The sequence below is a fragment of the Drosophila teissieri genome, chromosome 2L, assembly GCF_016746235.2.
Source record: "Drosophila teissieri strain GT53w chromosome 2L, Prin_Dtei_1.1, whole genome shotgun sequence".
Lineage (NCBI taxonomy): Eukaryota > Metazoa > Arthropoda > Insecta > Diptera > Drosophilidae > Drosophila > Drosophila teissieri.
Window position 1 is genome coordinate 17,641,181 of NC_053029.1, and position 14,905 is coordinate 17,656,085.

Consider the following 14,905-nt stretch of genomic DNA (forward strand, 5'->3'; position numbering starts at 1 on the left):
GACCGTAGGCTGCAAAGGATAAAAACCGCAGATAGGAAAATTCATCGATTACATAGATGTCACTGCGATACTTGGGGTTTTTGTGCTTTACAGCACTGAATTTGCCATTCTTTAAGCGCCACCTATCTGTGGAATGCTAATATTTATCAACACGCCATCTGTTCCATTTCGCCGTGAAAGTTTGCCCAGTATTATGAATTTACTTTTCGCCGCAAAATTCGCTCACGTTTTTTAAATTTGCTTCGCGCCGTTTGAATTCGCCTTTCGTTAAAATTGGTTTCCAATCTTTTTAGCAAATAAAACAACCTTAAAGAATTTTAAAAGTATGACCAGCCAACGACAATACACTAAAAAATACCCCATTGTCTGAAAACATTTTCATAATATTTACCGTCGCACTGCATTAATTTATTTCATCGAGTACCCAGTTGATCGGCATTTTCAATCACAAGAAGCATTTTTCAAATCGAACGAAAGCCGGAGAATGTAAAAATGTTAAATTACATCAAGAGGCACACCAGTGAGTCAAACAATTTGAAGAAATTTCGCTGCTGTTTTCACCCAACTCCCCTTCCCTGCTTCGTCTTTCTCCTCTTCTTCTTCTGTTGACACCAATTACATTTGTTTTCGTTGATTTTATTTAGGCCGACGTCGCAGCAGCCAAGATGCCACGGATGCCAGTTGTGGCCAAATGCCAGCGTATGATGTGGACTCCCCCGACGGAGCTGCAGATGGAGCCATGGCTCACAAACGCCACTCGCTGCGCTCCACAACCAGTTTCTGCGACGAAGTGTTCCTAGAAGCGGAGGAGGAGGGGGGCGTGGGATCTGCCGGAGGAGGAGCAGGAGGAGGAGCCCCCTCCGATGGCATCAGTCTCGCCAGCAACGATGGTAATTACCTCATTTCCCATTGTTCAATTGCTCATCACGTTGCCACCTTTATATCGCTTCTGATGGGCTTGGTACGATTAGCAAATCCCAGGTTTATTCCCGACTTCTCAGGAGAAAATATAGATAACATTTTTGCTAAACATACTTCCACAAATGGTCATTCATGATTATAAAATGTTTAAAGACAATTCGAATCATTTATCTTGAACCTATGTTTCTTATTTAAAAACGCGATTTATGATTCAACATGTTTAACTATGTGAGTGAAATGAAACTAGATGATCTTTATGAGGCGCTTGTTATAACAGACGCTGACTTAGTTTCCCTATAAGCAATCAATAGAAAAACTCATACCTTTTGCTTTTTCCCAGACATTTTCACCTACAACTCACGCCTCTCCATGAATCTCGCTTCCATCGTCAACGATCCGAACTGCCTGAGCTTCTTTGTTCAGTATCTGGAAACCCGACAGGCGCTGCCGCTGATCAAATTCTACTTGGACATTGAGAACTTTAAGCGGGCGGCGCTTACGCAAGAAAAGGAGGAGCCCGAGGACCCTCCACGGAAGGCGATGGAACAATCTTCTCCGCACAAAGATGACAAAGATGTACCTGAATTGAAGACGCTGTGCGATCTGTCCATGCGCAAACCCCTCACAGACGACGAGAAGAGCCGCATTTATGCGGAGACGAACAAACAAATCAATAGGCAAAAGTCTGGGACGGAATGTGTGATGAACTCCGAACTATCGCGGGCCAGCATCAGCGATGCCATTGCCATATACCAAAAGTATCTGATAGTGAACGCCAGCCTGCAAGTGGAGCTGCCCATCGTCATCCTCGCGCATATATCGCTGCTCCTTTGTGGAAGGGATAAATCCGAGTGTAGCAAACCAATCCCGGCCAACTGCTTTGACGAAGCTAGAGAGTTTGTGCTGGAGCAACTGGAGCGGGATCATGTGCAGGGATTTTTGCAAAGCGGCTACTACTCTACATACTGTTTGGAGTTGATCGAGGGCGGATCTATAAATATCTACGACGTCTTGAACAGCGAACTGGCTTTGTTCTACTTTACCGAGTACCTGGAACAGCGACAAGAACGGGAATGCCTGGAGTTCTGGATCACCGGCATTAACTTTCGCAAGAGCTTTGCTTCTGGCGAAGAGAAGGAGGAGGATCGCAAGGCAGCGCAAAGCGATGCCATGATCATATACGACAAATACTTCTCCCTCCAATCCGAATGCCGCCTATGGATGTCCCAGAAGCTTCGCTTACGTGTGGAACAAGCAATCTGTGCTCCAGGTGAACAGTGGCAAGCCTTCGATTTGGCCCTTTTAGTAACGGCCAAGTATTTGGAGCAAAAGTATTTCGTTGACTTTCTTAAGTCGCACATCTTTGATAACTACGTGAATGAACTGAAGGTTAAGAGAGGTTTGTTCGGATACATCGACTTGTGTGTCAAAGTTGCACTAACCCAAGCTTACTTTTCATTATTTAGATATTTCCACCCCTCATCCGAATCTCCAAAAAAAGCTGAGCCTGAGAAGAGCTGCGAAATCCTCCAACGCCCAACAGCGACATCGAAAAACTCTATCCATGTCCGACTGCACGCACATTTCTCAGCACAACACACTGCTGGCTTCCATGGATCAAGCGCCTTCAAAAACAGGGATTAATCATCAGTCTGGAAATCTCAACATCGATGCTAGGCAACTGACGAATCCCCAACTGTTGTGGCAGCGTCCTACGGGCGCACTGAAATTCGGGTTTGTTAACTCATTGGGACGCTATGAGCGGGACTTCGAGGCCGTGGATGCTGTGGCCCTGAAATCGCAACCGTGGTCACTGACTGTCAGCGGAAACAAGCTTAAAAATGCTATGAGAAAGCTGGTGAACCTGCCGGAGGATAATGTGCAAGAGGAGATTGCTTGGCAGGTGGCCGAAATGATTGTTAGGGATGTTACGAGTGTCACTCTTAGTGGCAAGACTCCCCCGCTGGCCTGATGTGCTTAACCATTACGGAATTTATTTCTTACTTATTCTCATTTTTAAAATTACTTTTTACGCCCGAATCAAAGCGAGAATCTCCCCAACATGTGCACAAAATTAAGTCGCAACAGAAGCTCTCTAGTACGCTCTCTTATGTACAAATTGTGTTGAACAAATCAAACATTTTTTCTTTAACTTATTTTAATTATTTCTATGAGCTTTGAAAGCGCATTATTAACTAAACTATTGCTCGCTCATTTGTTATTTACAGCAACAAACCACAAAACTAAAACAGAAACAGAAGCTAAGTTACTTCATTCCGTTTTAATATGATTAAACAATTGTATTAAATAATGTATTTGAATATGAATATTTTTGCATACTGATGATACAAAACCAAGGAAAATTTATTGTTATTAATAAACTTTTTCAGTAACCACACTTCCTATTTGCGATTATTATACCCGTTACTCGTAGAGTAAAAGGGTATACTAGATTCGTTGAAAAGTATGTAACAGGCAGATGGAAGCGTTTTCAACCATATCAAGTATATATATTCTTGATCAGAATCAATAGCCGAATCGATATGACCATGTCCGTCTGTCCGTATGAACGTCGAGATCTCAGGAACTACAAAAGCTAGAAAGTTGAGATTAAGCTTACAAACTCCTAGGATGAGACCAGTTGCAGGGGAATGCGACCCTTCAGGAACGCCTTCATAGCAGTCCCTGGACGGACAAAGGAATACATTGCCTGGTCGCGCTTTTTGTGTCCATTTGTTTGGGAGCAGCTGCATCCACCTGGCCATTCGACGGTACCATCGCTGCCCAATCTGCAGACGCCGGGCCCGTCACTTCCATGTGCGCAGGATCTCCAGTCGTAGTTTTTTGTCCCATTAATTTGAATACCACAATTTTTGTGTTTTCATTGAAGTTTTTATTTGTACGTTCTTTCATGGATGATGTTCATTCAAAATTCTAATAAACATAAAACACCTTAACTGGGAAAAAACTATATTTCTTAAAAAATTAAAGATAGATGATTAAAACTAAAAAAGATAATCGTTTAAATTAGTAGGTATTACTACTGGCCATGCGCTTTAAATATTATATTTATATGTGTAAAGTAAAGACCTAAAACACATTAAAAAATATGATACATCGTATCATTTAATTTTTTATTTTCATTCTATCAACATCATGAAATTATTTCACATTTTCACTTTCCCCTTTAAGTCTTCTAAGATAAACTGAAACTAGAATGGATTTCAACTAGGCCACATTATCCACGGGCACTTCACCCGATTCACTGAACCAACGCAGGATGCGCAACATCGTTTTGGCGGAGTAGAGGCAAAATGGATATTCGTTGAAGCACAGCTCCGTTGAGCCCCGTAAGGCCAATCCTCGGCTGAAGGCGCGACCAATCTTGGCCGGAGCCAGCTCCAGAGATGACTCCAGATAATCCATGAGCAACTCAGCCTCCGGAACTTTCGCTTCGGCTCCGGACATCAGTTGACATATCAAGGATTGCAGGCACTCGAAGGGATCCCTTGATAGGATCCTCTTCCAATCGACGGCAGGTGGTGTCCTGTGATCCAGGACTCCTGCGGCGCCACCACTGCCACCCCTGCCACCATTCCCCCCTCCCGAATCTTGGGTCCTTCGCACCCAACCAAGTTCATGATTCAGGCTGGCCTCTCTTCTGCTCCGGAATAAATTTAGAGCCCCGCTGGCTTGTTGGATGGGTGCAATAACCTGTTGGAGCGGTTGAGCGGCCATTCCGGCTAGTTGGGTAATTCCTCGAATGGGTCGGATCTTCACCCAATCCTGGGCCAGTAGATGCATCATGTACATGGCTCCCAGGCCGGTGGCGGCTAAGAGCACAACTCTAAGGGTTGATTTACAACGAGAACTGTGTTAAATTGTATTAAAATCATTTGGTTTTAAAAACATTATATTAAATCTGTGTGATTTTAAAACATATTAATTAGGACGGTTTATATTTCACATTTCACCGAATTTTTAAACGGATTAGTTATATAAAAGTCTGTTTGGTAAACTGAAATTAGACACGCACAATACAAATACTCAACGACTTTTCAGGTATAACGAACTTAAATATGTATGTACTGTGTGAAGATCCTGGTCACTTTGTCACTGCGCTCACCTGAAACCCATTTAGAGTAAATTGCAGTCCTGTCACGTCTTTGCAGCTCGGACGCCAGTCTTCAAATGGGCGAACTCCGCGAGTGTGCAGCCGTGTTAAAGCACCAATTGGATGCCAAAAATCGATGGCAGCTCCACTTTGATCGTCCAAAACAACAAAATCCTTACCCCCAAAGCCCCAATCCCCGATCTCCAGAAACCGGAACCAGCTGACTTATCATCAAAACGAAGTCCATCCCGCCGCTTTCCGCAATGGCAATGGCGGTGGCGATGACATAATAGCCTCATCTCGTCGAGTTGTCCAGGCAGCACCTCCTCCGTCTCCTTACTTTTCTCTTTCCCAACATCTCCATTTGTTTTCCCTTTCATTTCGGGCAAACGGGTTTTTTCTGTTTGCGTTTTCGCGGTTTTCTGAACGCAACAAGTTTTCCTTGACTTTGGCGGTGGTTTTGGTAGCGTTGTCCATGACCATAAATATCGGTGGTTAGCGGCAATTTATCCCCGAGGAAAATGCAGTTGAACTATCCACAAGGCAGTGGGTCAGAAGGGTGAAGATTTGTGTCTTTAGGGCTAATAATGTTATGCTATAGTCCCTCAGCGAATTCCAAAAAATCCTTTTTACATTTATAACGAGAGTGAACGCTATAGTGGAATTTCCGGACCATCTGATATAAATATTTCGAATAAATTAATGTTCTAAAAACTATTCCTTCCTTCGCTCAAAAGGGTATACTAGGTGGTACTTGATGAAATAAGTATATATATTCTTGGTCAAGATCTCTAGCCGTAATCGATATAGCAATAGAATTTTGAGTATTCTTCCGGGCACTCACACGTGCTGAGTAACGGGTATTTGATATTCGATCAGCTAGAGTTAGGCATTCTCGCTTGTTTTAATTTGAGAAATGTCCAAGTCGACCTATTTTGGGTTTCTATTCAACGTTCTTTAAGAAGAATTTTAAGGACATGTAATTACTTATGATTAAGCATATATGTATATATAAATAATTAGCCCAGAACATTCACATATACAATTTTGTGACTTCCATTTTGCCCAACTATCACGCTTGAGATAACTTTAAAAGACAAATCAAAGATGAGGAAAAGCTTTTCACAAGACCTCTATAAAAGCGACGCCCAACCAACTGAGCGGATTCAGTCGATTTGAGTGAACGTCAGGAGCGGGATCGAACTCTGGACTAAGTCACCAGGAAACAGTGGATACCAACTTACCAACTCGAAACTCAAGATTGCGTAACTGGGAAAAGTGAAAGCAAAGGCAAAAACATGTTTTATGCGGTCATCTGGATTTTCTGTGCCACTCTGTTGGCCGTCTGGTTTGGAGGAGTTCGAAAGCCCAAGCGGTTTCCGCCAGGACCTTGTTGGTATCCGGTTGTAGGAAGTGCCCTGCAGGTTTTCCAACTACGGTGTCGCCTTGGAATGTTTTGCAAGGCGATCGACGTGTTAGCCAAGCAGTATGTGAATCCTTATGGGTTCTTCGGCCTCAAGATTGGCAAGGATAAGGTGGTGATAGCCTATACGAACGATGCCATCTGTGAAATGATGACCAACGAAGATATCGACGGCCGTCCCGATGGTATATTTTATCGTCTAAGAACCTTCAATTCTCGGTTGGGAGTACTTTTAACCGACGGTGAAATGTGGGTGGAGCAGCGTAGATTCATTCTGAGACATCTGAAGAACTTTGGCTTTGCCAGAAGTGGCATGATGGATATAGTGCATAATGAGGCAACGTGCTTGCTGCAGGACTTAAAGGATAGGGTGCTGAAGGCAGGAGGAAAGCAGGCGAGGATTGAAATGCACGACCTAACGAGTGTTTACGTTTTGAACACTCTCTGGTGCATGCTGAGTGGTAGAAGATATGAACCTGGTTCTCTGGAGATTACGGAATTGCTGGAGACCTTTTTTGAGCTCTTCAAAAACATCGATATGGTGGGTGCTCTATTCAGCCACTTTCCGCTGCTTCGATTCATAGCTCCGGACTTCTCTGGCTACAATGGTTTCGTGGAGAGTCATAGATCCTTGTATTCCTTTATGAGCAAGGAGATCGAGCTGCATCGCTTGACATATAAGAACTACGACGAACCAAGAGATCTTATGGATTCGTATCTCCGTGCCCAGGACGAGGGAAACGATGATAAGGGAATGTTCAGTGATGAGAGTCTCTTAGCCATTTGCTTGGATATGTTCTTGGCTGGGTCCGAGACCACGAACAAGAGTCTGGGCTTTTGTTTTATGCACTTGGTGCTGCAGCCTAAAATCCAGGAGAGAGCTTTTCAGGAAATCAAGGAGGTAGTGGGTCTGGAGCGCATTCCCGAGTGGTCCCGCGATCGCTCCAACTTGCCCTACTGCGAAGCTATTACATTGGAGGCGGTCAGGATGTTCATGCTCCACACTTTTGGCATACCGCATCGAGCCGTGTGCAATACTCGATTGTCGGGATATGAAATTCCGAAGGACACTATGGTCATAGCCTGTTTTAGGGGAATGCTGATCAACCCAGTCGACTTTCCGGATCCTGAGGCATTCAATCCTGACAGATACCTTATCAATGGCCATCTGCAACTACCAAAAGCCTTCAACCCCTTTGGATTCGGACGCCATCGCTGCATGGGAGACTTGTTGGGGCGACAGAATCTGTTTATGTTCACGACCACAGTCCTCCAAAACTTTAAAATGGTGGCCATTCCGGGTCAGGTGCCGGAGGAGGTGCCGCTCGAGGGAGCCACCGCTGCGGTGAAGCCATATGACATTATGTTGGTGGCTAGAGAGCAGAAATAAGGAGAATGGCGTTTAAGTTCAACTTACCTCGACACGGATTACGGCTTACAATATTACTGAATCATCCTCCATTTTCTGTTTGCATTGAAATATAGGTTGCGTATTTGTTACAACATTTTAAGCCTATTTTTAAGACTTTATGGAATGGAATGGAAAAAAGATTAATTAAAGCCCCTTGCACTTTCTTGGCGTTCAATAAAATATAAATCAGTATATATTACACAATTCTTGTTTACATTCTCTAATTAAACATTTAATTATCAATATCATTATAATTATTATTGTTCATCTGGTTGTTGATTTGTAGTCTACGAAGTTTTCACTTAGTTCAATTCCACTCGGTTACTGAGCGATTCCAACAAAAGCATTTCTTTATGCAATATATGCAATATACAAAAGAATGAATGAATATACAAAAATCTAGCGTACAAATAAATATTGCCACACAAATGTTCAGTTACACAATGAATTATAATGCGAATGGGATTTGGCTTTCTCCTTTTCTTTTTGTCATTTAAAGCTATTTGTTTATATGCATACGCTATTGTTAATGGAAAACAATTGTTGCTCCTCGTCCTCGACATCTACGTATATAGTTATTTAAAAATTGTAATTTGTGTTCCGTTTTCGTTTTACTTAGGTTTTCTTGATTTTTCTTTTTTAATTCTCACTCTGAGCCAGCCGCTAGACACTGGGCTTACATGATCTAGATTTGTGTATAAATATATGCTCGTGACCGTGTATATAATATTTGTAAAACTCTCAAAGCAAGCCAGCCAATTGCCAAAAACATTCAACTTAGCTGCATTTCCAAGCACTTCTATTCGTAAAGTAAATCTGCATTTTGATTCGCGAAACTTAAGTATCTGCACCCGTGTGAATGTGGTGATATATATTTTAGAATAATATAAAAGTCGGTCTGAATTACAATTACTGGTTGCTGCTGCACAAAACTTTCTTGGTCCGTAATTCCCAACGCGCGGGAGGAAGAGTATGATTATTGATAACATTGATTGGTAAGGACTTAAGATTGTGACGATATGAAATAAATAAAAGCGAGTGGGATAGGTTAAGGTCGATATTATAGGTAGTAAGCAAACCCTAGGACAATTTAAGCAATTTTTGACTTAGAAATTAATTGTCTAATATCATGCCTTTGGTTTAATAAACTTGAAAGCCAATGAAATGTATTTCTTAAAATTTCAATATTACAAAAAATTTAATATTGTAAAAGATTTTAATATTTATTTTAAGTATGTATTTGGTTTATGGACTTTTTAGCTTAACGAATTGGATTAAGTTTTACTTGTGTTTGCACAATGGTTATGGATTATCATTTGGAATTAATATAGTAAACTGTTAAGCTGATACTAGGCCTTTAATTTGTATTTCAAAATGTCTTATATCAACCATAGAATTTCTCTCAAAGTAATCGACCGTTTAGGGCTAGGATATGTTCAGTTCAAAAGTTTAGAATCTAACGGGCGACTAGCAGCATTCGAATTTTGCGCAACATCAAACTTTGGGAAGCTGACAAAGCTTCATTTTCCCTTCTTGTTACTCACATTGACTAAAGCCTAATGAAATTCCCTAAATCATTGCACCAGGTTCTCTCTGATTCAGATTTTCTGCCAGTTCTGTAAGTTTATCCCGCCCATCAATTTCTTCGCAACCCGAAGGTAGGCAACTGGTGGGCGCAACAGCAGGACACGATATACAAGATGCCAAAAAAGAAGTTCAGCTTAGCTGTTTGCCGAGGAACCAGGTGCATTGTCTGTTCGTTACGGAAACGCTTCTCAATCTGGAAGGCTTGTGGCAGGGTTACCAGCGGCAGTAGGAACCACAGAGAGTACTTCAAGCCGAAGATGAAGAATAATGAGTAGGGTGCGAAGAGTAGCATGGCATACAGAACGTGAGATGCTGTACGTCCTATTAAAATGGCGAGCGTTACAATTCCAGCCCGGCGATCGTTGTCCGCATCTCTAGTGTTGTTACTATGCAGAATTGCCTCTGTGTTGAGGGCCAGAGGAATCGCATAACCCATTGTTGTCCAGTCCACATGACCCGTTTGTGACATGAAGGCGAAAAGTACCGAGATGGGTCCAAAGAGTATTAGTATTACCAGATCTCCAAGGGCAATGTACTTGAAACCGATGCCTCCAGTGTACAGGAAGCTCGAGGACAATCCCCCGAAGTAGATCAGTGCCAGGTGCTCCATTTTCGCCGGACTGAGCACAGCCAGCAAAACAAAACCTCCGCAACCAGCCATGTACAGAATGGCGCCCAGCGATACCACCTGCAAATATGCAAAACATTTATTATTTGTAATTGTGGTAAGTGACTTATTTCATTGTCATTTAATTAATTCCTATTATATAGTAAACAAAATTGGGAGAATGTTCTAAAGAAAATTCTCAATTTTAAAAGTATGATTGATTGACTGCTCTCTAATATATTTGCCCTTGATTTAAATTAGAACCTTGCTAATTGGTAAGATATCTTGATATTGTTTTCTCCTCCGAAACGGTGTACGATTCGGCACGTTTTTTTTCTGAACGTATATAAAAATAATTTAATTTCTGTTCATCTGAATGGTACACACATACTTAGACTGCATTGTTAGACTTTTTAGATGGTTATAATTGTTTCTGTAGAACAATACCTAATGTTCATGAAAAAAGAAAATTTAAAAACTTTTTGCTTACCTATTAACAAATATGAATTTAAAAATCACGTTTTGCCATTAAATTTACAGAAGAAGTCTCTGTGCATATAATGTGATTTTTCGGAATAAAATGTTTGGAAATTAGGAATTTTCATGTACACGTCAGATCGAAAACTGTTTTGAAATTATTAAGTAATCGACTGAAGTATATATTTTACTCTGATCTTGAACTTAGTTAGTTTTACTTTCCGAAAAAAATGAGTAGGTCGTCCTGCTGTTAAATACATCCTATGGACAAAACTGCACACTATTGGCTTAATTGATCCATCCGTGCGAGTGCTCACCTCATCCTTTGTGAGTATATGGTCCACCAGCGTGCGGTCGTCGGCTTTCTGCTTGTCAATGCCCTTGATGAAGTCGAAGTAGGTGTTCACGACGTTGCCGGCGCAGTGGACGGTGACCACGGTGAAGGCGGTGAGGAAGAAGGTGGCCAGCGAAAACTCCTCCGCCCACTGGGAGCGGTAGGCCAGGGCTGAGCCGAGCAACGTTGGAACCAGACTGGCGGACAGCGACCAGGGACGCAGAGCTAGGAGATAGGTTTTCAGTTTCATAAACGTTCCGGAAGTGGATGAGTGTCCTGTTAGTCCCGTTAGTGCTACTCCGGCATCTGCACCTGCTGCACGAGCTCCAAGGACGGCTTCCACCTCCTCACCGTCTATTTTGGTCTTGCCATTCCTGGACAAGTTGCCGTTGGGCAACAGCTGGCTGCTTGTAGCCATTGCAAGCGGCACGGGATTACTGGCACTTTGCGGTGGAGCGAAACGAACTAGCCGCCAGGTATTCGTATTCGTCGGATTGTTTGACCTTGGTCACCTCCTCTCCAGAATTTGTTTACAAAAGCTTAAATATTCAATAGTTGGTTTTGTGATGCCGGCACATGCGCTGCCTGCTCTCGATAATCGCTAATATTGTATACACAGCATCTTGCCAGTGGGGAATGGATATATTATCAGCGGGAGGTGGAGGGTTCAGGTGGTCGGGGTCCCGAAACCACGAAATTTCACCCGTGCAGCTCCCAGTTTCTCACGCTCTCTCTTCCTCTCTATATTTTCCTCTACCGGTGCGACGATCGTTCTTTCTGGGTGCCTCTCCTTTTCCGGCTGCGTCTTTGCTTCAGGCTGCCGATTCCAGGTTAATGGATTCCGGTGCAAATCGATTTAGCTGCGCTTTTACTTTTAGTTATTTTAATCAAACAAATCAACTGTCACGTCACTTCAGCGCAAAAACGAAAGAAGGTCACACTTTTTCGTTGAAGGTGGCAACGCCGAATTACTAGTACAGCCCTGGTTGTACTTACAGTTTTTACTGTAATTTTATAAAGGAATGTAGGTAATTATCGTTATCACAACCCTCCTTGAATAGGATATATTAGCAACATGGAAAAAAGTTACTAACCAAATATTACTTTTCCTGCAAAAATCTAAATTGCTCATACTCACCTTAAAAAGTTAAACACATTTAACCATATATAGCAGTTTCAGTTTCACCAGCTAGAATTTTTACAGTAGCGTTGCCGCCCTGGTCCCAACCAGCTGATCGGCGTCTAAAGCAAAACATTTAGCATTTATTTGTTGATTTCCATAAGCTTGAATTAAAAGATGGACTATAATATCCACAAAATTTGTCGAGTTTGCCTGGAGGAACTGCATCCTGTAACTTCGATTTATAGCACAGATTTTGCTATGATGCCCTCCGTAATGTTGATGCAATGCGCAAAAATAAGAGTGGGTATTAAAAAGAAAATATTCGACTTCTAATTGGCATATTTGTACATATTGTCTTAGGTTTTTAAAACCGATGGCCTACCTTCGGTGATCTGCAACAACTGTATTTACCGGCTGGGAGTAGCCTTCCACTTCAAGCAGGAATGCGAAAACAGCGATCTTCGGCTAAGGCAATATCTAGGCATTCTGGAGTCCTGGCGTCAGGATGCGGCCACCAACACGGACTTTGTAGAGAAGACGATGCTTCCGCAACGCGACAGCGATGAAGATGAGCCGGTGGATGCCAAAGTGAGCAAGAGGCGGTCACGGTATCAAAGGAAGCCTCCAGAAGAACACAAAAAACGGGGGCCCAAACCTGTGCCAAAGATGCCTCACACCTGCTACGAGTGTCACAAAAGCTTTAAGTGCATTGCCCAACTAACACAGCATATAAGAACACATACGGGCGAGAAACCCTACCAATGCAGCTTTTGCATCCAGAGATTCGCCCAGAAGTACAATCTCAAGGTCCACGAACGAACGCACACGGGCGACAAGCCTTTTCAGTGTGAGATCTGTTCCAAGCAGTTTTCGGCGCTGGGGAACTTTCAGGCGCACCAGAAGATTCATTTAGGAGTGCGAGATCAGGTATGCTCGCTCTGTCAAAAAGGTTTCTATACAGCCGGTGATCTTGCCAAGCACATGATAACCCATACGGGCATCAAAAACCACCACTGCGATGTCTGCGGCAAGGCTTTTAGCAGGCGAAGAGACATGCGGACGCATAAATTGAAGCTTCATCCTTTGGAATCCAGTACAAACCATGATATAGTGGACGATGATGATGATGAGGCTATAGACACCGATCCCGTGGGTCTGGATACCCTTGATCACGCCCATTTCAAGTGCCCGGATTGTGACAAGGCTTTTGACACGGCGGACAGCCTAAGTCTCCACTTCCGCACACATGCGGCGAATAATAATCTACTGAATTTGCCGTTGCCTCCGGCACCGCCCATGTCGCATCACTACCATCACGATGCATTGCATCATCTCGGGCCACCGAATCCCGCCACACAAATGGGAATGGCTGCAATGGCTCACATGTTGGCTCCGCCGCCGCCTCCACCGCCAACGCCTAGTGAAGGACGTTACACTATGCTACACCATACGGCAGCACAAAGACTACATTACTAGAAAAAATGCATTTTCTTTTAATTTATTACTTCATCTCTAATTATATTTTGATATTGAAAACTTGTTTTTAGTTTGTCTATATAAAATGGAATACTTTTTGTCATGTTTGCTTTAATATCTTTACAATAAATACATGTAGAAATTTGGCAAGCACAGCTTCTATAAAGATTATTACTTAAATGCAAGAACTAAAATCACTAAAACTCCTTGCGCATACTTGTCGCCTGCGATCGTCGATATAAAAATGTCATTGTTGTATAAACTAAGCTTGATTTGTTTTTTCTGTAGGTAAAAGTTGTAGTATTTCAATATTTGTTTGTTTGGTATTGGTATGCATCGTTGGTATCGGCTTGATCCAGTTTGAATATGTATATAAAAATCTCAAAAATCAATCAGAGAACTATTATAAAATATTGCTTTTGACAACGGCCCGGATTGATTGATCCCAGAGATTAAAACATCTCTACTTGAGCTTGGCTTTAAGCCACTCCTCGGTGAGTTCGTCCAGTTCGCGTATTTCGTAGACGCGTGTGAGATCCACTTCGCGCTGAAGGGCGCTCTTTGTGCAGGCGTACATCATCTGCAATTCAATCTGAAATAGATGAAAAAAATTATGAAATTTGAACTATATTTTAGTATTACTAGGCTCCCACCTGACTATCCCTTGGTGTATAGAATATAAAGCACATTGGGTACGAAATACGCTGATCGTCATGCACCATCTTATACGTATAGATGATGTATCGGGGCTGATGTCCTGGCAATGTGTCCTGCAGTTCGTCTACTGAGATATCGTCGATAAAATCATCCAGTACCACCGATTGCTTCTCCCGGTCGACTTTCACTGCAAGGGACAATGGCGTGGTCTTACAAGCTACCTATGTATGTATGTTACCATGGCAATAAAGTCTTACATATCAAAGCAGCATTATTTTTGCTCTTGCTGAATCGGAACTTCTTCAATTCCTCCAGAACTTCGTTGCTTATGTCGCATATCTGGTTATCACCCTGTTTAAATCGATATAATTGATTAAAGAATGAAGTCCCCATACTTATCTGGAAACAACAATCTTCGATTGAAAAACAAAAAACAAAAACACGCCCACACTCTATTAGTCATGTTTTCATTTTGGTAAGTGATTTCCAATCTCTTGTGCTCATCTTACCATATTTTCAGCTTTGAAGTTTAGGATCTGTAAATTGTGCTGCTATACAGAATTTTTGGCAGTTAATTGTGGGAATGTAATATCACTTGTTCTTAAAGAATCGTTTAAATACTATGGTTTTTTCTGAGTTTTGTTTTGTTCCTGCAGTGAGACCGTTCACTGAACGCCAAAAAATCACGAACTGAATGAAATATATCGTGAAGTGTTGTTAAACGACGTTACTAAAAAAATCCAAAATAATTTATCTACAAGTATCAGTTACTTTT

At 42.2% G+C, this 14,905-nt stretch overlaps 6 protein-coding genes across 8 annotated transcripts; 3 read left to right on the forward strand and 3 right to left on the reverse strand.

The window, feature by feature from the left end:
* The first annotated feature begins 375 nt into the window (after positions 1-375).
* Positions 376-3,343, forward strand: LOC122612649 (A-kinase anchor protein 10, mitochondrial). The gene is made up of 4 exons (XM_043786402.1): positions 376-520; positions 645-890; positions 1,262-2,320; positions 2,388-3,343. Exons 1-4 carry the CDS (start codon positions 493-495, stop codon positions 2,891-2,893), a joined length of 1,839 nt encoding a protein of 612 aa, XP_043642337.1. The 5' UTR covers positions 376-492; the 3' UTR covers positions 2,894-3,343.
* Positions 3,344-4,093: 750 nt separating this feature from the next.
* On the reverse strand, positions 4,094-5,153 carry LOC122626616. 2 transcript variants are annotated; one of them, XM_043806934.1, is made up of 2 exons: positions 5,048-5,153; positions 4,094-4,768 (listed from the first exon to the last, which is right to left on the reverse strand). In XM_043806934.1, the coding sequence occupies exons 1-2, from the start codon at positions 5,056-5,058 to the stop codon at positions 4,150-4,152; spliced, it is 630 nt and encodes a 209-aa protein (XP_043662869.1). In that variant the 5' UTR covers positions 5,059-5,153; the 3' UTR covers positions 4,094-4,149. The 2 variants fall into 2 exon arrangements, with proteins under 2 accessions (XP_043662869.1, XP_043662868.1); XM_043806933.1 differs by having other exon boundaries at positions 4,094-4,792; positions 5,048-5,058.
* An 899-nt stretch (positions 5,154-6,052) lies between these two features.
* Positions 6,053-7,918, forward strand: LOC122625910 (probable cytochrome P450 303a1). The gene has a single exon (XM_043805969.1). The coding sequence runs from the start codon at positions 6,334-6,336 to the stop codon at positions 7,846-7,848; it is 1,515 nt and encodes a 504-aa protein (XP_043661904.1). The 5' UTR covers positions 6,053-6,333; the 3' UTR covers positions 7,849-7,918.
* Positions 7,919-8,029: 111 nt separating this feature from the next.
* LOC122625536 (ubiA prenyltransferase domain-containing protein 1 homolog) lies at positions 8,030-11,815 on the reverse strand. Of its 2 annotated transcripts, none has more exons than XM_043805629.1 (2): positions 10,858-11,803; positions 8,030-10,144 (listed from the first exon to the last, which is right to left on the reverse strand). In XM_043805629.1, the coding sequence occupies exons 1-2, from the start codon at positions 11,290-11,292 to the stop codon at positions 9,506-9,508; spliced, it is 1,074 nt and encodes a 357-aa protein (XP_043661564.1). In that variant the 5' UTR covers positions 11,293-11,803; the 3' UTR covers positions 8,030-9,505. The 2 variants fall into 2 exon arrangements, with proteins under 2 accessions (XP_043661564.1, XP_043661566.1); XM_043805631.1 differs by having other exon boundaries at positions 9,913-10,144; positions 10,763-11,815.
* Positions 11,777-13,628, forward strand: LOC122625531 (zinc finger protein OZF). The gene is made up of 3 exons (XM_043805623.1): positions 11,777-11,902; positions 12,079-12,297; positions 12,358-13,628. The coding sequence occupies exons 2-3, from the start codon at positions 12,172-12,174 to the stop codon at positions 13,471-13,473; spliced, it is 1,242 nt and encodes a 413-aa protein (XP_043661558.1). The 5' UTR covers positions 11,777-11,902; positions 12,079-12,171; the 3' UTR covers positions 13,474-13,628.
* On the reverse strand, positions 13,565-14,805 carry LOC122625544 (glia maturation factor beta). The gene is made up of 4 exons (XM_043805641.1): positions 14,640-14,805; positions 14,388-14,481; positions 14,127-14,317; positions 13,565-14,065 (listed from the first exon to the last, which is right to left on the reverse strand). The coding sequence occupies exons 1-4, from the start codon at positions 14,640-14,642 to the stop codon at positions 13,937-13,939; spliced, it is 417 nt and encodes a 138-aa protein (XP_043661576.1). The 5' UTR covers positions 14,643-14,805; the 3' UTR covers positions 13,565-13,936.
* Between the last annotated feature and the right edge of the window lie 100 nt (positions 14,806-14,905).